Source organism: Maylandia zebra, linkage group LG2 (assembly GCF_041146795.1).
Source record: "Maylandia zebra isolate NMK-2024a linkage group LG2, Mzebra_GT3a, whole genome shotgun sequence".
Lineage (NCBI taxonomy): Eukaryota > Metazoa > Chordata > Actinopteri > Cichliformes > Cichlidae > Maylandia > Maylandia zebra.
Genome location: NC_135168.1, coordinates 17,169,370 through 17,191,489, shown reverse-complemented (window position 1 = coordinate 17,191,489; position 22,120 = coordinate 17,169,370). Strand labels below are relative to the sequence as shown.

The window sequence follows — 22,120 nt, the reverse complement described above, 5'->3', positions numbered from 1 at the left end:
ATCTTGCTGTCTTTGTCCCCCCAAAAAAACTGTTTTGTGAAAAGCCCTTCAAAATAAAAGAAAAAAGAAGAAAAGAAGAAAAGAACCTGCAATGATAATTTATCAACTTGATCTGCTGAGTTCCTCCAGTAACATATAAATACAGCTTTTTAATGATTTAGACTGATGAAGTAAAAATTCAACCCCTAAAAAAATCAGACTGGAAAAGTCCGGCTCCATGCTCACATCAAGCATAATCAAACCAAATTCAACTACTTTGTAAGCACGGTTTATTGGCACACATAATGGTAAAGCATACATACCAGACATCAGATATGACACTGAACACCTCTGCTATATAATGTACAAATGGTGTCTAATAATACTAGGCGCAAACATATTTAGAAACGTGTTAGCTTCCTTACAAATGCACAAATAAATACCCATAAGATCCAATTGTATAAAGACATCCATCATTGTCTTCTTGCCCATTTTTAAACAAAAATCCAACAAAAGAGATCAGGGATATACTGTAGTATCAATTCAATTAATGATTAAAGAACAAGTGTGAACACAAACACAGGGATCTCAAAGTGTTTCTGTCGGGTGGATGGGATTTGATCTTGTCTTTAAAATGTTACTGTTGCTGTTTTTGTGGGGGGGCGGTTCCTACAATATGTCACAGAGTACACAACAAATATCATCATGTGACTGTGTGGCTGTTATTAACATTGTGGCTTTGGTTCTCCACTAGCTAGAGAGGACATTAAGAGTTTGGTTCTGACAGAGGCAAACAGGCATCCATCCAAACCACCCAACAGAAATCTGAACCTCCTGTACAAAACAAAACAGCTGCCATGTCCAAACTGCTTTCAGTGGCTGATTTACAGTGGACAAAATAGATTCCACCTCTATTTACAGAGCTACAAACCTTGTAACAGTGTTCCCAAACTGATGAACCCAAAAGGAAAATCCAACAGATGAGTTTTATAAAGCACATAGATCAAACAAAAAAATAAAATTCCTATAAAATCATGCAGGAAAAGGCTTTAGTATCAGTTTGGGAGTAGGTCGTTAAAGGGAACGAAGTCCAATTTTCCAGGAAGAAAAAAAGAAAAGAAATCAACAATAACGCATCAACGCGTGTCAGCAAAGTTCACATACTGATCTGCAAAATTACAATGTGATTGCAAAAGGATTCTGAGAGAAGCGAAATACCAATAGACTACAAACACAATCAAACTGGTTTGCATGAAATCACAATCTGTGACGACCGCGGTAATGTGGAAAAACAATCGTAGGACACGAGTTTCCCTTGTTTCAAAGGAGTCCATAGTGGTAGAGAACTTTTATTTCCCCTTAATTGGAAATGGAAATAAACAGCAACAGCAGAAACAAACCAACAGCCGACTGAATTTCCAATAAAAATGCAATTGCCTCAAACAATATTTCATTTGTCTCCAATGTGGTTAGATGCTTCCAATGGCTCTGGTGGCTGTTAAAAAACACTTTGCCTTCTTGAGCTTGCTTATTTTTTTGAAGACATTTTGTTTGTTGTTTTTACTCTTCTTCTTTTCTCCCCACTGTCTACCATCAGCAGGATGACTTGTGACCTGAAGGTCAACCAATCACATCTGTGGTATTCCACTAGATGAGAGGTCTGTAGCTGAGGGTCCAAAGAGGAGAATTTGATCCACAATTTTCCACTGCATTCTTGGAAAAAAAAGAAAAAGAAAAAAAAAGAAATCCCACACCTTGTTATTTTTACATTATAGTTGCATACGACCTGTATGCATTTCTTGTCTGTGGATATTGCTGTGCAATGCTGCCAGTTCTCAGTGTTCTCCTAGATGTTACAGTGATTCAGAAAAGAAGAAAATATCCGGGACGGACGTACAGTATTTTGGCTGGACATGCCGGTGGTGACTTTGCAGACGGGGGGGTTCTGATTCAGTACAATGTTATGAGGCATAGAAGTACTGCCCTCAGGGGAAGGGGGGAGGTTAAAAAGTCCAGTCCACATGAAGTCAAGGATCTGTTGGGCTTTTTTTTCCCTCTTCTTTTGTTTTACTGCGAGGGTTGTGGCGCCGTGCTCTCGGGCTTGCTATCCTGGGCGGCGGGGGCTTTGCTGCTCCAAGGGGCGTTGTTGCCCAGAGCTGGGGAACTATTAAAGTCGTCTTCGTCATCCAGGCCGTTGGTGGCATCGTACTGTGTGTTCTCCAGACGGGTGATCAAACGCTCATCCTCGTCCCCAAACTCGCCGCCCATCAGGGTCGGCTCGCCTACCACCATCACGTCCTTAAGAAAGAGAGAGAAGAAGAGAGGAAGGTATATGATATTTTTTATTCTGAAAACAGAAAAACACATAATTTGTCTTTTTTTCCTCCTGGCTTTTCCAAAGGTAACAACATATTTAAACTGTCCCGTCAGCTGGGTCACTTTATCAGTCACTTTTTAATTGCGTGCTTCCTTTCACGCCCTGAATATTCACATTACCATACAATGGGTTCACTGCTGTATATAAGCAGGGGTGCATTTTGGCTAGACCACTGTAAAATTTGTAGCTTATCCAATGGGAGTTTGAACAGGTTTATCACAGAGATAAGAGATACATGCATACAAATATAAAGCAAGCCCTAAATACACTTATAGTACATGCAAATATTATTGCAAAAAGCCACAAAATTCACTGCATCATCCTTCCGTCAACTGTTTTATTTTTTTTTTATTATTGCTGTGTGTAATTTTTGTCCTCTTTTTGTTCTTCTTCTTTTTTCTTTTTATTAACTAACTCATCCATTTGTTAATTTCACTCATTTACATTCTTTAAAGCAGTCTCTAACTAGTTTTGAAGTCTGGCTTACAAATATAATTAACTTTTACACAGGGAGCCGTGGAATGTTTTTGGTTTTGTGCAGGGCCGGCTGTATTTAGCCTTGGGGTGATTCAGAATTAATATGCTAAAGTGAGTGAGAAATCACCAGAGAAGAAATTAATGCATATCTGTTTCATCTAATTCTCAGACCAAAGCACCATCTGAATATCAAATGAACGCAGATCCAACCGAAAAGACCTTATAATAACATTTTCATTACTTCAAATAAATGATTATGTATGTTGTCTGTTTCCCATAATTAGAATTTAATCAATGACATTTTAAAACAGAGGGTTAAAAAAAGCAAGAGGTCATAAAAATAAATATTTAGTTGTACTCTAGACCAGACTTTATCATAATTTTTGTTTGAAGAAGGTATGCCCGGTTGCTCTATGATGGTAGAGGTACAGTGTGTGTTTTTCTGCTTCAATTATCATCCCTTTCTTCCGATCTAAAGACAGTACATGTGTGCTCTTCAGTGGGGTTTTTTGGACAGACGCTGGCATATTAAGTGATCTAATTTCTCTAAGCACCCCATGCAAAGGAAACATTCCCATCCAGATAGGAGATTCCTCCAGTGCCTAAGCATCTGTACCCATCCCAATCAATGCTCATCATGTAAGACATATTTCACAGAGATGGCCCTCCCACGGGGGGTCAAGGAATTAAAGGAGAAAGATTTATCTATTATCCACTGATATCGGTGACTGTTGTGATGTGAAGGAATCCTGATGGAGGGGGATGCCCCATGTGTGAGCTTGCATTTTGTCACGTTGCTAAGTTCATCCTCACTTTGACTAAACATAATCACTGGAGTGGAATCTGTGAATCACTGTGAATACTGATCAGTAGGTTCTGAATCAATCACAGGTTTATTTATTTGTGCATCTTTCTAAGTCTTTGTGTCTCGCTTTGGCTGCCTAAGCATCCCCCGACTGGCGAGCCCCAACAACATCCATCGTAACCTGGGAAAAAGCTGTTCAGTTAAATGGAGCACATGCTTCACTGGCCATGTGTGTCAACGTTGCCCTGCTTAAGAGATCTCGCTCTCCTCAGCCATCTCCTCTGCAGCACACATACAAAGGACAAACAGTACACTGGCACACAAACCTAGATAAGCTTACTGTACAATCGCACACCTGAACATAAACACAGTCAGTCGGATGCAGATTAGTCCTGTAGGTGAAGTACACAACACACACACAAGCCTCTGGCTACAGACCCGAATCACACAGAGCAGAGAGCACCCATATGGAAAAGATATATATAAATCTTATAAAGTTTGTATCTGTCTTGTGTGAAACTTGTATGAAAAGCATATAAGTGTGAAAACAGATATAAGATCCCTTGAAAAATTATATAATGAAACTTGTATGTTTTGAATACTTACTAAAACAATGTATGAAAGTAATGCGAAAGTGGCCACTTTCATGAGTAAATCATATAAGGCTTACATGATTTACTCATGAAAGTGGCCACTTTCATGAGTAATCACATATAAGTTTTTACTATTTCTTTTCTGTATGGGCAAACACACGATCACACGCAGCAATCATTGATGTAAACATACAAATAAAACTAGACAACTTAGCACACCCTACAACTACCCACGTAAAACACACGCAATCTTTGATGGGAAGCACCAATGAGGAGAGGCAGTTTATTTATCCAAGACATCCCCAAAACCCCCCCAGCGACCACTTCTACACCCCACTATGCCTTAATCAGGCTAATTAATTTAGGTGAGCTTTTCAACTAAATGACAATATCCACACTGATTTGTCAATTTGCATAGCTAATTAAGTCATTAGCTAAAAACGTGCTGATTGCCAACAAGCCTTGCATTCACCATCTGTTCCTGTGAGGAGGCCTGTCAACCTACCTCTGGCCAATTTTGGGCACCCCCCCTCAAAAAAAAGAAAAAAATCCCTCGGGTGATAACAGCTGGTGGCTAGTCTGAGACTGGGGAGCACTAATTGTGAGCTAATTAATAGTGTCTACTTGTCTACTCATCTCGTTAAGAGTTAGCTTTCGCAGTAGCTAAGCGGTGAGGTTTTGAATAGGCCGACTCAGGGATGAACGCCTCCCTGCTCCCTTCATTCACTGAGCAGTGTCATTACCATATTTTTACAGAGATTAGCTGTGTGGAGCGTAGAGAACATATTTTCTCCACAGGCCTCCGAAACAACAAGTGTGATTTAGATGGGATAGTGATGCCAACAACAGGATAAGAAGACACAACTGTCCCTTAAAGCAACAAAGATAAGAACACAGCATGAAGTAAGACAATAATGTTACCAGATCCCTGTTCCTTCTCTATTTAAATATAACGTACGTTTCATGACTATATTTATTTTCCCTGATGCTACATTAAAAAAGGGGGAAAAAGACGAAAGCCTTTAATTCCCTCTAAAGCATTGAGATCATTTACTGTTATTAAAAACATGCATGACATAAATAAGTCACAAATGTATTGTTATGTTAAAAAAAAAACCTTAAGTTTTAGCTTTATTATTATTATTATTTTCAGTGGTGGATAAATACACATTGGGTAGGTGCGTGAATATAAGAAGTATTTATTATAATTAAATAGGGCTGACCCAAGCTTTGGATTCATAGATACTTTTGAATGTTCACTGTAGATTTTCTCATGTGTACAATTCTGCCGTCAGACAAATGGATTTATTAAACAACATACTCAAATTCCAAATTATCAGTAAAGATGTGTATAAAACACTCAGAGTTACTTCTGTTATGTCTCACGTCTATGGCACTTCAAATTCCTTTCTCATTGCAGAACTTTGAATGTTATGCTCAAATTCTCTTCAGTTACAGCTCTGTTGTTTATATACATTGGACAGACTTCGCATTAAGGCTTTACTCTACGATATGTCTTCTATAATATGCTCCCTATGTGACAATCTTACAATGAGAACTAACTGGGGATTGCTGTTTGAGATGCCTGCTGGGCAAAGAAGGAACATGTGCGCAAAACTTAATTTAAACCACTAGAGGTCAGTGTTGCTCATTCCATGAACACACCACCCCAACACGCCACCACCTTCCTTCCCCCACACCTCCTCTTCTCCAGCCACTGGTAACCCCCCTTCCCCTTGTGAGGGTCCACTCCTTATTGTTATTGGGCTCACGTAGGCTTGTGTTCAGCCACAAACGAACAACTTCTCAGACAAAGACAGCAGGCGCACAACATATGTAACCAGCATGTTACCAGCCACGCTGCCAGTCTTTAAGAGGCGTGTGAATGCACGACATGAGTGGTATGGATGGTGTATGCGTGTGTGCGCGTCTGTGTGTGTTTATGTGTGTACGTGTGGGTGGGAAGGAGGTGGTGGGGGCAGTAGTGATGGAGTAGAGAGTGTGCATGAGAGGGAGGATGGGGTTGGGGGGGTGGAGGGTGTATACAGATATCGGTAATAATGAGAGCTGGCACAGAGCCACGCTGCCTTCTAGAGAGAAAACAATTTGCGTGTGCTTTGTGTATATGTGTGTGAGTTGTACATTATGTATGTGCGAGATGGAGGGAAGGAGGTAAAAGAGGAGAGCGAGGGCAACAAAACTAAAAAGACGGCTAACCACAGGACAGAATATAGAGGGTCAATACAGCGTGAGCGTGTGTAGAGGTGACCCAGAGTTTGTTCCTTATACAAGAGTAAAATTAGAATAACAAGAAAAACAAGAAAAGCAGCATTAAAAAAAAACACAACAACCCTGCATAAACTGAGAGGCAGCCAGTCGATCCGGCATTGAAATCATTCAACCTAATGGGATGTAAAGTTTCTACAAGTTCTATAATGTCCCTTTATTCAACCCTGTATCCTAGAAATGACTTGCATTTACTTCAAATAGTTTTTAATTAGTGAATTTGCCATTGTGCAAAGAATGTTTATGGAGGACCTTTCATTTGCTTTTTTTCCCTTTACAATATGCAACCGTGGAATAATACATGTCTCTACTTGTAGTTTGAAAGGACCCTTGAACTTTTTTGTGGTTATATTTTGCCGACTTAAAGGTCTTGGTAAAAGTCAGAAAAAGATTACGATCTTTGTCAAATACTGAAAAAGCCAAAAGAAACACCACGTTTACTGCATGTTTACTTTATTAAAATTACACTGAAACGATTTTATTTCTGAAGTGTTTTTGTTGCTTAAACTTAACCACAGACACTCTCCAGTGTCCTGCACTTTATACACCACTTTGTGTGTAGTGCTTACATGCATGAGTTTCCTACACTGCAAAAAAACATCCCTAAGAAGCATAATAAAGATTTTTATGGTTTCTTTCGAAGCAAGCAGCAGTATATAAACATCTTTTCTGGGAGATCTGGTTGTTGTTCCGCACATGCTGTATAGAAAAGCATTAGAACCTCAAATTTCCCATTAAGCAGTATTAGTCCTACGTACAAGACAGCCACACATTAATGGTAACCGGCGACACTTTAATGTCAATAAATTCCTTTTATGTTTGGAATTGGCGCATTCTCAACGGCACTGAAATGTGTGTTGAAAAACAGTGCACCAGTGTGGCTACAGAACAGTAAATTGGATGCTGTAGTGTAAATATAATACAGTGTGTGCATAATAAGCAGTGTATGGAATGACAGTGCAGCCTTTGCAGACTCTCACAATGGCATTGAATCCTCGAGGGGAGTGCCAAGCATGTGGTGTGATACTCAGCTGTTTAAGAGGCTATTTAACCTCTAACTGTGTCAAGTGGCCTTTTATGGAAACCTGTAGCTAAATCAGGCATTCATACACAATTGTAATTAGTTTCACACTGAGTAAAGGTGTTCAAAGTTGATCTGAAAGCTGTTTTCTTTTTAAGTTTTGGACATAAGTTTTATATCTGTAGTGTAAAAACGATTAAATGTATATGTAATGTAATGTGTTAATAACACATATTTGAATATGCAGCATGTTTGTTATTGGTTACATTGTTTCTTTTCATTTTAGATGCTTCTTGTTTTAATTGTGTTAATTTAATTTACATTGGCTTATCAATATTTCTGATATTTTCCATTTACTGGTGCTTAAAGTTTATTGTTTAACAAAAAGGTGAAAAAGTTAGTAAGTCAAGAGTATGTATTAAAAAATAACTGTTCTAAAGCAGCTACAGTATAGTTCTATAGTATATGGATGTTGGCATCAGCTTCAGTAATCCCACATCTGCTGGACTTCAGGGATTTAAACAAGAAACCTCATTCAAAGGAGAGCAATCAGTATCCTTAAGTTTTTTCTTGGTTCTTGTTTGTTTATGTCTTCGTTACATTTATGTGAAAGCAAGTACAGCTAGCCACCAGTCCTCTGGACAGCTGTGAGTTCAGGTTCTTGCTCAAGGGCATTTCAAGCGTGGTGGCTGAGAGAGGGCAAAGTGTCACCTACCCCACCCACATTTTCCCATTTGGTCCTGATATTCAAGCCTTTTTTTTTCCTTTTTAAACCTCCAGGCTTCAGCCACTTGGTTAAGCAACAGGGTCAGCTGGGTCTTTTCGAACATGCGTATTCTGACAAGAATAAAGTTTACTCTGAGATACTGAATACTCAAGAAAAATTAAGTATGCAGCTACAAAACATGATACAACCCACGGCAAAAAAAAAAAAAAAGCAGCAGAAGAGTTTCATTCACCTTTTTTACTTGTTTTTCATAAACCTGCTCTTGTACTGTATTTTATGTATTTTCTCTTTATCTTTTGGGGCCACATGTTTTCATTCACGTCCCACAGGGTTTCTTTGTCTCAGAACCGAGACTTTAGTTCCTTTGTTACCCTCATTTGTGCAAATAATCTAAGCTTAATAGCTGCACTAGCATTCAGAATTTCCTGTTTGTTACCCTCTAAACTTGCATGTGAAGACTTCGCAACAAAAAAAAAAAAAAAAAAAGAGGAGGGAAAGTGGAGCTGATGCTTACAGGTACCTGACTGGAGAGGCTGAAGTTGGTGGCCGGGCTGCGTTTCTTGCTTGCAGTGGTGCCCACACTGCTATTGGCGCTGCTGGCTGAGTTCTTCCGTTTCCTCCTCTTCGTGGTTGTCTGTCGGGCAGGCTCAGCTTTGGCGCGACCAGCAAAGAGAAACAGAGGCCATGCCAAGAACATAATGCATACAGACGGAGACAAGGTGTAGGGGTGTGCGCAGTATGCAGTGTGCATGTATATATGTGTGTGGGGTCAAACAGTAGACGCTTTGACTGTCAGAGTTACATGCAGATACAGAAAAAACATGGACAGAAATGTTTAAAAGGCCAGAGTACATGCACGCATGCAGAAAGAACACATGCAAAAACGGGCTATGCAAATTCTACAGAACCCATGCTTTGTTTTCTTCTGAGGTGAAACCACACGAGTGTTAACATCTTCCAAGACATGCACTAGTAAGAAAGAACCCCTTTTTTATTTGCATAAATGCTCAACAATGGACCCTGATGCTCATCGTAATGTAAATTTGTTAATGATTTCGGCACAGCACCGACTGTGGTGTTCCTCAATCGCACGAACCAGATTAAAACTGCTCTAGTGAGGCAGAAAGCCCATCTGTGTTTGTCTCACTAAATATGCTTTTATGTATGCATTCTTGCACATTCGTCTGAATTGCTGAGCACGAGTGTGTATAGTTTTAATCACTCTGTTTTAGAATGGTTTAACATGCATCATCTAACCTGTATCTTTTTTTTTAAATTCAGTACAGGTATGAGGACTATTTTATTGACATGCAGTTGAGCATCCATGAAAAACTTGCACACAAAATATATTTCAGTGCATCCCGGTGAGCACCAGGGTGCTGTTTTCTTTTAAGGCTGCAGACAATAGACAATGTAAGAGAGAAGATACCTTTTTTGTGATTTGTGGGAAATATTTCCGTTTTGAAGTTCTGTGGGTGTCCAGCTGAAACCGGAGCCAAAATCAGTTTTATTTTACTCAGAAAGTTGGATCATTTCTTAAACAATTTAAGACAAAAGAAGACCAGACCAGAGATGACGACACAGAAAAGGGAGAGAAATAACTGAACATTCAATGCCACACAGATGCTATTGAACCACTGTGCACCACTGTGCAAACTAAATGAAATATATTATTCTACTAATGAGCCATACACGAGTCCTGAAAGTGCAATTAAATTATTAAACCATTATTATTAAAAAAGATATAAAGCACTGGCACAGGTTAAATAGAGATCTTAGTGTTTCTAGTATTAACAAAATAATTTATGTAGTGCATAATTTATGAATACAAGATTTTGCAAATCCTGCCAACATTTGTTAGAAAACATTATTCCTTTTAATCTCAAGAGAGAGAAGAAAACACTGCTATGATCTTCAAACAGATGTCTGAAAATGAAATACATTTTTTGAGGTTCTTACTAATCACACCAAGGGAGATGCTTTCATATTCAGTTATAACAACCAGCGACTCATGATACAAACAAAACTGAAACTATAAATCAGAGGCAAAACAAGAGGAATTTTTATCAGTCTTTCTTCTCTTTTGATTCCTGACTTTGACAGACGTGTGTGCAAAAAAACAGAAAGAAAGGAAAAGCGGGCCCATTGTCAGAGACAATCATTTCTGTTATCCGACTGGTTTCCTCCGATGCTGAACCAGTGACGCACTAAAATCGCTTCCATTTCCACCAAAAGGATTTATCAGAGCATAAATGCGCCCGTGGCTTCCTTCCTGGCTAAATCCCAACCAGTTTCCAAGCTGGAGAAGAATTGCAGGAAAAGGAGAATAACACGCAACCAATAAGGAAAACCCCAATTCCAGCTAAACTGCAAAGATCAGGCAACTGTGATGTCAAAATAAAGACAGATGGTGAAACGGACTCAGAGCCCTGACCTCAAGGAAGAATCAGACTTAATTTTTACACGGCGGTTCAGAGCCAGCACTCCCACATAAACGCTACCAAGCCAAATAACACAATAAACATATATAAATAACTCTATTTGGTATATGATGAATCTTTAGCAGCTACGGGGGATTTCATATTAAGCTGTATTTTTATACCATGAGCACAATTAACTATCAATACAGGAGTCTGTTTTTTTCCCTAAGACTTTATATTCATAAAATGCTTTCTGTTTTTTTTTCCCTCTCTGTTTTCTTTTTTCTTTTCTTTGAAGAACGTCGTCGACGCTGGGGAGCCGCTGGCCAGGGAGCTGGATCTACTAGTTTGATTACACCCAGCACTCTTAATTAAAGTTACACAGGTCTGAGTCAAAGGCTTTTTGACTGGTGTTGGTTTTTAAAGACATCTCGTCACGCCTCGCTAAGCATTGCTGTAATTTGCAGCCACTCCGATGTATCCAAACCCCCCCCCCCTTCCCAAAAAAACCTCGGCTTACTCCTTCTCTCCAGCTTAAGAACCACACAGCCAATTTAAGCCTGGTACTTTTCAGAAACCACCCTGCAAACATCAATCATAGAAAGCTAAGAGGCTCGTTAAGATTGGCAAGGCTGAGATTCAAGAGGCAACCCTGAATTCTGATTAATTTCATATACCTGACAGGCAAAACATATTTATGGGATTAAGACATATAATGGCAAATTTGGGAACATAAATGATGCAATGAAAACACATTCTGAGTGAAAGTATTCAGATTCCCACACAGAGAGTGACGGGCTGGAATTAAAAGCTGTTAAAAGGAAGAATCTTAAAAGCTCAGTAGAGGAAACAATTAGATCTTGGGCTTGGATCTGAACATTTAAGAAGATGTTGTCATTATCCAATCTAGTTAATGCCACTTGGAACATCAAATGTTCACTTTCAATTAATTATTATTACATGAACTGCACAGTAAAACAGCTTTAACTGAAAACACATTCTTCTAAATCTGTGTATAAGGTAATGGGTAGTTACCTGGTGGGGCTACCATTCTCTGCCATTTTTGGAATAGGCATGTCTTGAGACAGTCCCGGGGGCTGAGGTTGTAGGTCTTGTGCCTTGACATGAGCTCCTGCATGGGCTCCAGGATGACACACAACTGCAAACACAATAGCACAAGCCACACACTTCGTTAGAGGAGACAGACACTGTCATCTTAATGCCGCTGCTGTTCTTATTAAGGTAAAAAGAACAAACAAACATAAAAATTATGAGTTTGTTGTCTAATTAATCATGCACATACAGATTGGGAGTTATTCATTAGGCAGTAAATCTAGGTTTTATGGATACTATTAATATAGTACCTTTAGAAAACAGGTTACTATTAGAAAGTGTTTCACAGAGAAACAGAATGATGTGCAGGGTAAGGCTTTTAAATATAAGCAGTCTTTGTTGAGCTGTTTATAATTCATAGAAAATTCAAATTCATGCACACAAACTTGGACATGTGTGTGTCTGAGTGTTTCTGCTTTAGACACAGCCAACTCAGACTGGCCTCATCGTTCCCACACTGTCCTCCAACAATATTCTGCTCTTAAGGAGACTTTAAGTACAGTATTCATCTAGGGGAAAACTGTAAATCTCTGGTGATATCTTGTAGGAGGAATCAGGGGTCGTCTTGTCATTTTAAATACATCAGGATAAGCTTATCCAGATAACATCTGGATAGCATTACAAGTTGGTCAGCCCAACTTGTTCAGCAGCAGTAACCATCCAGATGCTTGTTGGTGTAGCTGGAGGACAGCCATTGGCCAGTTGCAGGCCTGCCTGCATTAAACCAATCACAGGAAAATACTAGGATCAAACTCCAGTCAGCTAGCCTGGTTCATATCCTCTAACTGAATAAAACGGTTCTGTTTTTCTGACTCACTTTTGTCTGTCTAGGAAAAATTGAGCATTAAACGTTCTGCAACATCCATCCATCTATTTTTGTAAACTGCTTATCAAACTTGGGGTCACAGGGAGGCTGAAAGGCAGGTAAACCCTGGTAAGGTCACCAGTTAATCACAGGGCTAACAAAGAGAGATAGAGAGCCATTCAAGCTCACGTTCACACTGACGGCCAAATTAAAATTATCAGTTAATCTAACAAACTAGTCAAAATGTTAAAACTGGTTAATTTCTACATGGAATATTTTTGTTCTTTACTTCTCAGGACTAGCTGACTCTGAAGGTTGCACATGCAGGTGCTATGTGGAATAGATCCCCTCTGGTGGTGTTGCAATTTGCAGCCACGGAGTGCACTGCTTATAAGAACTTGAAATTGTCTTAAGTGAAATAGATGTTCTCCTGACACAGGCTACAATTAGATTCTGACCTTATATTACATTCTGGTCTGAAAAATCTACCCCGCAGAACAACTTGAGGCTGATTCAAAAACACAATACTTAATTGCCATCTTTAACACGTTCACATAAGCACTTTCCGATCAAGGCCTGCATCAACACAGTGGCACAATTTGCTTTTGAAAACTGATAAATGAAAAGAATTTTTGTCCCTCCTAGGGAAAAAGGGTTTTGTTTGAGTTAGGGCATCACAAAGTTTGACTACAATAACTACAATAACTTTTTGGTTAAAGTTAGAGAACAATGATGAACGTTGTTAACAAAAAACAGAGTAAGCAGGAAATAGAAAATACATTAAAAGTGAGCGACATGGCAATAAAAGTTTTATAAATGAAAAAAATAACCTGTTTTCTATGCCAGTTGTGTTGTTGGTGGAATACAGAAGAAGAAAAAAAAAATCACAATTACAGTGCTTTGGTAATTGGGTAGAGCAATTTGGAGACAAAGCTAGAGAGGTGAGGCTGAGGTGGAGTGGACATGTGTACAGGAGAGATAGTGGCTATATTTGGAAAAGGATGTTGAAGACAGAGATATCATGTAGAAAAGAGAGAAGGCTGGTAAATATAGTGAAATGCAGAAGGTGGTGTGACCGACAAGGATGCTAGGGATAGGATGAGATGGAGACAGATCATGAAAGAAGGGAAAAAAGAATTAAGTATTGAAGTATTTTGGTTAATATTATAATCTTGATCGCTCACATTATTCTCGACAAACGTGTGTTTACTGGACATTGAAAAATGGGTGTTTTTACATGGTACTTTCATAAACTTAACTTTAAATGTAAGAGATAAATGAAAAAAAGAGGTGGATGTGGGGGTGTACACAAGGTTTTCACTGGGATTTAGGAGCAGACAAGGGGGTGTTTTTGAGCTTAAAACCTGTCTTGTAAGCTGGCCTGCAGACCTTCACTTTGGAGACAGACCGGGGCTAGACAAAAGCAGAATACTTAATAAACAAGTAACATAATATTTACTCATATGCTTTGATATCAACGTGTTTCATGCCTTACTTCCACGTATGGTTTGACTTGTACACATGACTTATTACACATTCATATTTTCAGACACGTGTTTTTAAAATGCAGGGAATTCCGTTCTGAGCATAATGAAGTCCTTGCCAAAGAGACAGGATGTGCAGAGCTGTCAGCACAGCAGTCACAAGTAGAGCTGAAGTAACAACCAACCAAAAGTAGACGCCAGAGAGAGACGCCAAATGAACTTTTTCAAGATATTTCTTGTTGATCAAAAGCTCATGTTGGCTTGAGCTAAACTAAACAGTGCCCCAGGGTATGCTCAATCTAAAACAAAAAAAAACCAAAGCAAAATGAGAGCATCATAGGAAAATATTTTATCTCTTGTTTTATCTAATTTATTTTGTTTTCAATATCACAATCAAACATCCAAATTATATATTAGAGCCAATTAATTGCTCGGTTATAATTGATGCTGTAGAGAATGAATTCACACTGGCTACCACGCAGGTAGCTAGTGTATCCACTTCTTACTTTAACAGAGATGTACATAAAATGTATCCATTTTCTTGTAGTATGAATTGTCATTTTTTCAGCCACAATGATCAGTTGGCACTCTGAACTCTTTTAATGAAACTATACAGCTAAAGTTAAAACTCAAACATAAAAGCATAACTTTCATGGATTCAAGCTTTTAAAACTTATTTTGTGTAAAGTTACCAAACTTTAAAGCATTTTTAAATCAAATTTTACTGTTGATCCTACAAGTGTTTTTTATGTCCTGAAGACCGATGAAGTGCCCATCTCCCAATTTATTTAGATAGCAACTTTAAAGTAATTGCCCACATAACTGCTTAGAGGTGTTAGCAAGATGGCTACGGAGTGGCGAAAACTGCCTCTAGGACTCTACTGCTGGAGTTATATACCATAAAATTGCTTCTACAGGTTCTAATTCCTATCAATGTTCATAGCTAGATGGTTTTATCTATATAACACAATCATATGCTGCCACTGGACATTTACTGAAACAACTGCTGCTAGCTTTTGTTCCAAGATGCATTTAGGAAGACTGAAGTAACACATTTCACAACATGCTAGAATCATACAACAAATAATGTCTTCAGTCTGGTGTCAGTCATTTGGGCCACTGCAGCTTCATAACTATAGTGCTGCCAACCGGAAAACGAATAGTTGTTTCTACTGTATCCCAATAAGATTGTGATACAAGGTGAAAACTGCTGCAGTCAAAGTAGGCGTGGCCTAGTAGGTTGCTCAAGGGCACTCTAACAGTCATTACTGAGAGAAAGGAGACTGTTAATCATTCACTGCATGCTCAAATGATCTCATGTGACCTTCAGCATCACACCATTCCTGCTATTCTGATGTCAATTCTAATCAACATGCTCATCCCATCTTCAGATGTACTGTACAGCAACACAGAATAAAAAAAGAAGAAGAAAAACTAAGAAAAGTTTAAAGTTTGAAGGAGATTTTTATCACGGGCTGTATGTGTTATCTACACTGCTCCTTTGATTACAATAGCTTTGGAGGCTTTTATTCAAGTCGACAGCAATACCAGGAATCATGTTTTACCATGATGGATATTCAAACCACTGACCAGACAGGGGCTTTAAACTTAGTCATTCTAACAACCATAGACTCAGCTGCTAACGCCAAATTATCCTACATAAACATAACCACGTCTGTTGCTTTTCCCTCTGTTAGGACGGCAGTGTTTTGATGCCATGCCGCTCGAGGTAAAGTGAACATCCCTGTAGCAGACTAATCCCATGTTCTCCTCTGATAGTTCCCTTCTGACACAGTAATATCCCTCCCCAGCTCAGCCAACAAGCCCTGGCTCTCAGCCTGAAAACAAGGGCTATTTTCAGGCTGAATAGTAGGAAGTCGGCAGCTCCAATACATGGAAAGGCTTAAATACTCCAAATGAAAAAAAAAGAAAGTGTGTGTGTGTGCCTCTGTGAGTAAGAGAAAGGCCGGTTGTAACCCCTAAGCCAGGAAACTGTCAGTCTCTTTAGAAGGACTGATAAACACTGGGAAAGGTCTTTTCCAGACACACATTATTGCTAGTTTAATGTGAGGAAAGGGTGTATTTTACCTTGACACCTTCAGATAACAGTAAGGGGAAAATATCATTTGCAAAGTGAAAAATAGTGACTACACAGCAGTGATTCCCAACCTGAATATCAGGACTGCTACAAGAGGTCAGACAATGAATCTAAAGGGATCGTAAGACGGTTAATTGGGTGTTGGAAAGAAAGGAAATCAGTTGGCAGTTGTTCTTGTGAAAAATAAGAAATGAAACTGTCTAATAAAAGCAACCTAAAAATCACATTTATCAGCTGAAATGGGATCATAAATCTATGCACCTATAGAAAACAGACAGATTCACCGCTACAGGATAAATGAGTCTTCAGCCTTCCTGACGCCCCTTTAAACCGAAAATTTCTCGCAAATATTACTATTTAACACATGAAATAATGTGCAGCTTGTTTTCATTATTACTGAAATTCAATTAAACCTCAAAACAACGCTAAATCATTTGTTGTGTTTCACATTTTCTGTTCCATTTGAAATAAAACCACACTGTATTCTGAAATACATCTGAGGTTCGGAGGGCTGACACAGTTCGAGTCAAGCTGCGACTGTTTAGACACAAACAGCTTAACCTCTTCCATGAAATGCATGGTGTCAGCAAACAGAAAGCAAGACACAATCGTTGTTTCATTTGCCAAGCACTGACCAAATGAATCAACAAAACAGAGAAAGACCAGAAACTAAAGCTTTAGCAACTAATTACAGATACTTGATTTTTTTTTTCTTTTTCAGCCACATAGCAGCTACTTTCTGTATCGACGATCATTGTTATAGAAAAACAAAAACAGTCACCCTGCTCCCTCTCACCCCCTCTGTGTGTCTTTCTTCACTCAGTTATTATAAGCAGCGGAGGTGCCGTTCCCTGATTCGCGCGCCATTTCACAATTATGAGTCTCAACAGGGAGCGTTCATTAACGTTATGCTAATTTTCTGTATCCAATTAATTCTTCCCTCTCCCCGTCTCTCTCCCGCTCGCTCTTGTTCTCCCATTTGGAAATCGTAGCTGTCAGTCAACTGTGGTGTCGAAAAACACAAACAGAGCGTTGTGAAATAATCACTAATGTATCCAGTCGGCTTATACTTCCCATTTCCGTAAATTATATTGCTGCGGTCAGGTACAAAAACACGTATATGCAGACAGTAAAGAATAAATAAGTACTTCTTTTTGTTTTGATGCCATGCACTTTTGAAATTATACGCTTAAGTTTCACTGTGTTCAGCACATAAATAACAGCAGCAGCTAGTAAAAAAAAAAGAGAAAATAGGTACATTTGCACTAACAGTATAACTGAGGAGTGGAAACAATGTCTAGAAATGATGTTCAAGTCAAACTTATATATTCAAACAGTCAATATATCTGCAAATAGAAAAGATTAATCGTAGCCCGTATAATGTAATAGTGCCAAAAGATCACATTAACGATGACAAAACATGAATATATAAGTTTATTCAGTCTAAGCATACAAGATACTTAGAAATTATGAGAAACATGAATTACTGTGTTTAAATATGGACAAGAATTGCTCCTCAGTGCGCATCAAGTGTGACAAGATGAGAAGAAAAACAAAAAGCAGAATGACAGTCATAGACATTGTCAGACAGACACACATTCATACACACACACACACACACACACACACACACACACACACACACAGTACTTACCCTGAGGTAGTTGAGGGTGAAGTTGGTCAAGCCCATGCGAGTGATGTTTTTGGACAGTTGTTCCAGCACCTGAGGGTCTTGTGCCTAAAGTTAGCAACAGAGAAATGAAAAGTAAAAACGAGTTATATAAAGTATAGTTTTACTTTATATCTACACACACACACACACACACACACACACACACACTTAATTTTTATGTTTGTAATCCACAAAACGAATTATCTACAACCAATTAGGCTAATTGGCATTCACTGGTTATGCACAATCGACACCCTCCAGTCATAAATGCACCTACTTAACACTGTTACTACAGTTGTGCCCTGAACCTGAATAGAAGCTTTTTTTGGATTTCATTTCACACTCTTGTCAATTTGTGAGCTAATTAATCAGTATTACTTTGTCATTTCATTAAAATTTAGACACCGTTCCGTTTTATTCTATCTTGAGTGGGTTTGATGATGTTCCTCGACGTATGTATAACGGCCCGGCCTGGAGAGAACATTTACAAAAATAATGAGAACTGTCTGAAAGCTATAGCCAAAATCTGCAGATGCAATCCATAATTTATACTTTTATGAACTGCGTATATGTACAGAGTGATCAAGATGTCAATACGTGCACAAAAGATTAAGGACTGACCCCATACAAATCATTAGAAAAACTGAAATACAGCTATAATGTTACAGTATGAGTAGGAGGGAAGAAAAGATCTTAAATGAGAAGAAAGTTAAAAACAAAAAGCCAAACAGCAATTACCGTATTTCCCGGACTACAAAGCGCACCTAAATATTAGCCGCACAAGCTAAAATCAGGGGAAAAATCCTGTTTTGTACATACATTAGCCGCACCTGACCAAAAGCCGCAGGTGTTTCAATGTTGACTTATCATATGTAAGAGAATATGCACAAAGGGAATTGTCAGGAAAGAGATGGCTGTTTGGAGACATCACTTTTATTAATATTTTGAAAAACAAGTTATGGGTACATATTTGCACATGTAGTACATAACAATAACCTACAGCACACCAGAACAATAGATTCGGCCTACCTTTTAGGCTCAGGTGCAGTGACACAGCTTTAACAAGAAGAAAGGTCAGTCATTCACCACCATCTTTCTCTTCTTCCTACGCACTAAAACCACCAAAGTCCTCTTCTCCAGTGTCGGATACAAACAGGCTCATGATGGCTTCGTCATCCACTCTTCTTCTCTCCTTCGTTGTCACTTTCAAAACCAAAGAAATCCTCATTGTCAGTGTCAGAGTCAGAGTCGAACACCCTCAGAAGGGCCGTGGCGGTGTCCTCCTCTCCATCATGCAGCAGTCCAGCCCTTCAAAATCCGTTGGTGATCGTGGATGTTTTCACACTTTTCCACGCTGTCAGAATCCACCGGTGGAGTTGGGCATAACTTGCTTTGTGGGCATAACTTGCAAGTTTATCGCCGCTCATCATCCACGACTCCCGCTGAACGCGTAGCGCTACTTTGAAGTTTGTTTTTCGCGCTACTTCGTACGGCACTACGTTGCCTGGCGGACGGACATGTGACTAACATACCACTCTTGAACCCCGATCCTTCCGCCAGGCAACGTAGTGCCGTACAACAGCGGAACACACAAAACAAATCGTCTTACGATATGACAAAAATCACGGACAATCCATAGAAAAGCCGCACCTGACTAAAAGCCGCAGGGTTCAAAGCTTGTGCAAAAAGTAGCGGCTTATAGCCCGACATTTACGGTATATGAGGGCGTCTAAAAACACACGATTATTCGCTAAGCTTGTTTGCCACACCACGAGTGAGCATTCAAATCATAAAAAGCTGAAGGTATCGACAGAGCAAAATATAGCCCAGCCTGAGCAGAAGCAGTGAGCATAGTTGCATTTGGAGCCTCATGAAAAATGCATAATTCTATCTCCAGTCACATCTCTGTGTGGAGCAAGTCAAGAGGGAAGCGAGGGAGTCCTTTTGTACCATCAGCAGACCAACATGAGTGACAGGGGGACTGAACTAGTGCACATTATTGGCAGCCAGCGGATTGCCATCTGAATTACTTCACTCATCAAGCAGAATTAGGCTGAGTGTACTGTATACAAGTTTGTCTTGGCATCTCTTGTGCAGAGATGTTTCAACAATTTGTGTAGTAGTTAAATGCTGGCACATATGGTGCAGGGATGACAGAGGCACTCAGTTCAAGAGGCCACACAAACAACAGAGTACAAATTCGGAGCCACATACTCAGAATTTAAAATGCGTGGCAGTGGTCCAAATATAAAAGTTTAAACAATGAAGAAAATGTCAGTGGGTATGTGCAGCAAACTTAAAGTGAGAGGACACAGGACGCTGCTCAGCAGTGGGGAAACCTAATCTACTGAAGCACTTAAAATGCTAAAATACTCCTTGTAGATTAAGACAAATGATGACCTCATAAAATATCACACGACCAGGCCGTGCTTGCTGTGCTTAAATCTATCTTTGATGCAACTTCCATAATTATTATGATGCTTCACTGTACTATAAGTTTTGTTATTTTGCCTTTTAAAAAACTGTTTGCGTTCTTCCTATCGTGTATATGTCCCAGGTTTATGTTATTTAAAGGCATATCTAGGAAAGGCCATTGCAAATAAACTTTTAGACTCTCTAAATAACACAACAATAAATAACAAACAGTAAAAAAGACAAAGTGTGCACACATTGAAGCAAAATCTTTTAGGTAACAGCCCAAATTTGTTAAAAATAAAAGGAAAAAGAAGAAAAAGAAAATCATAATATGTATTCAAAGACGGGAAACTCTTCACAGTATTTGGATCCAGTTTAAGACAGGTATGTGTGCCTGAAGAAAATACGACTGATTGAGACGTTGCCTTTGTAGGAATGCTTTAAGAATTAAAATTATTAAATAGGAGCCAAATGGTGTGCAAATGTTTTTTTTCCCCTTTTGAAACCAGGGATTGAGTAAAGGGGGGGACCTGGGGTGACAGTGTCCCACTATTTAATCTTAAATAATATTACATGCAGTGAAAGCCTATTAGTTACCAGCAGTATGGACTCCCTCCATGCACATCACAGTGGGTTAGTCCACTGCTTGACATGTTCTAACTCCATTGCTTTGCAAACCCTCAACAAAGGATATTTACTTCTACTAAAATTACAATTCTTTACTTTTGTAACCAAAAATATATTTAAATAGTTCATTCTTTTTGCTTGGTTTTTATTTCTAGTAAAAATGTCAAATGTACAAAAAACCTCCCAGAAACACCCCTGCTTGTAATGCCACAGTGTAATTGTGTATTCTGACTATGTATAGTCTTACTTAAGATCCAAATACTTTTTCTACCATGCTCTCTCCAGTTGCAGAAGATATTAGGACTGTCTCTATTAATTTTACTCAAACAATGCACTGTATCAAAACACACAGTGCATATAGTATATGTCTCCTTATGCACTATAGATTCTGCAATAGCCATTTCATGGGAGTTACTGTGCATTTATGAGTTGTCCCCACAATATTTGCATTATTGTATATTTGTCATACTCCCACAACATGGACATTTACTTTCCACCAGTGATGCAAGTCCATTTATTCATTGATTGTAATTAGTTATGAGTTGCCTTTATTTTAAAAGAACATTTCCATTTTTATCGTCCCTTATTTCTTCAGCAAAAAAAAACATTTATCAGACAAATATTTGCTGATTTCACTGATAAAATTGCAAGCTACTGTAGATTAATGTATTACAATTAAAGATCAATCCAAAAAAGCTGATGCAAATTATTATAATAGAACTCAAAAGTTTCCAGATGTAGTTTTAAACACAGTGGCCATACATAAATCTGTCCTTGACGAGGCATAACAACAAAATGATGTTTTGATTATTTATAATACAGCACTGTTTATAGGGTCCGCTTGGTATGATGGGTACAATTACTCCTAACTCTGTATGAATATGTGTCTGTCCCGAGTATTTCAACAGTGGAGATGGAACATATTGAAAACTAAATGATCAGGATACGACGGTGCTTTTTAAAACATACATTTCAATCTAAACTAGAAACAAACAACTTCATCAACCAGTTTCTGAAGATTTAGTTTCACTGCTGGCAGTCACGATGGCGGAACAAGACCTGAATAATAAGCTGATACACCTGTCACTCAAGTAAATGAGTGCCCTCTGTAATGGCACTCCTAAAAGCCATCATTAAAACAAACACATGAATAAAAGTACAAGTAAAATTTAAGCAAAAAGAAACAGAAAAAAGAGAAAGGTTTGCTTCTGATAGCTTCTG

The 22,120-nt window shown here is 38.8% G+C and overlaps 1 protein-coding gene across 4 annotated transcripts in view; it reads right to left on the bottom strand.

Annotated features, from left to right (window-relative positions):
• Positions 1-252: 252 nt before the first annotated feature.
• The window catches only part of ldb2a (LIM domain binding 2a), a 112,728-nt gene continuing 90,860 nt past the window's right edge, over positions 253-22,120 (bottom strand). Inside the window, exons 5-9 of one of the 4 annotated variants that reach the window (XM_004553656.4) lie at positions 17,840-17,923; positions 11,721-11,844; positions 9,695-9,748; positions 8,780-8,916; positions 253-2,277 (exon numbers count right to left, since the gene is read on the bottom strand). In XM_004553656.4, the coding sequence (XP_004553713.1) occupies positions 2,047-2,277; positions 8,780-8,916; positions 9,695-9,748; positions 11,721-11,844; positions 17,840-17,923 (630 nt within the window). In that variant the 3' untranslated portion in view covers positions 253-2,046. Of the gene's footprint in view, positions 2,278-8,779; positions 8,930-9,694; positions 9,749-11,720; positions 11,845-17,839; positions 17,924-22,120 lie in introns of all 4 variants that reach the window. The other 3 variants (XM_004553657.4, XM_076889598.1, XM_076889600.1) reach the window with 3 other exon arrangements.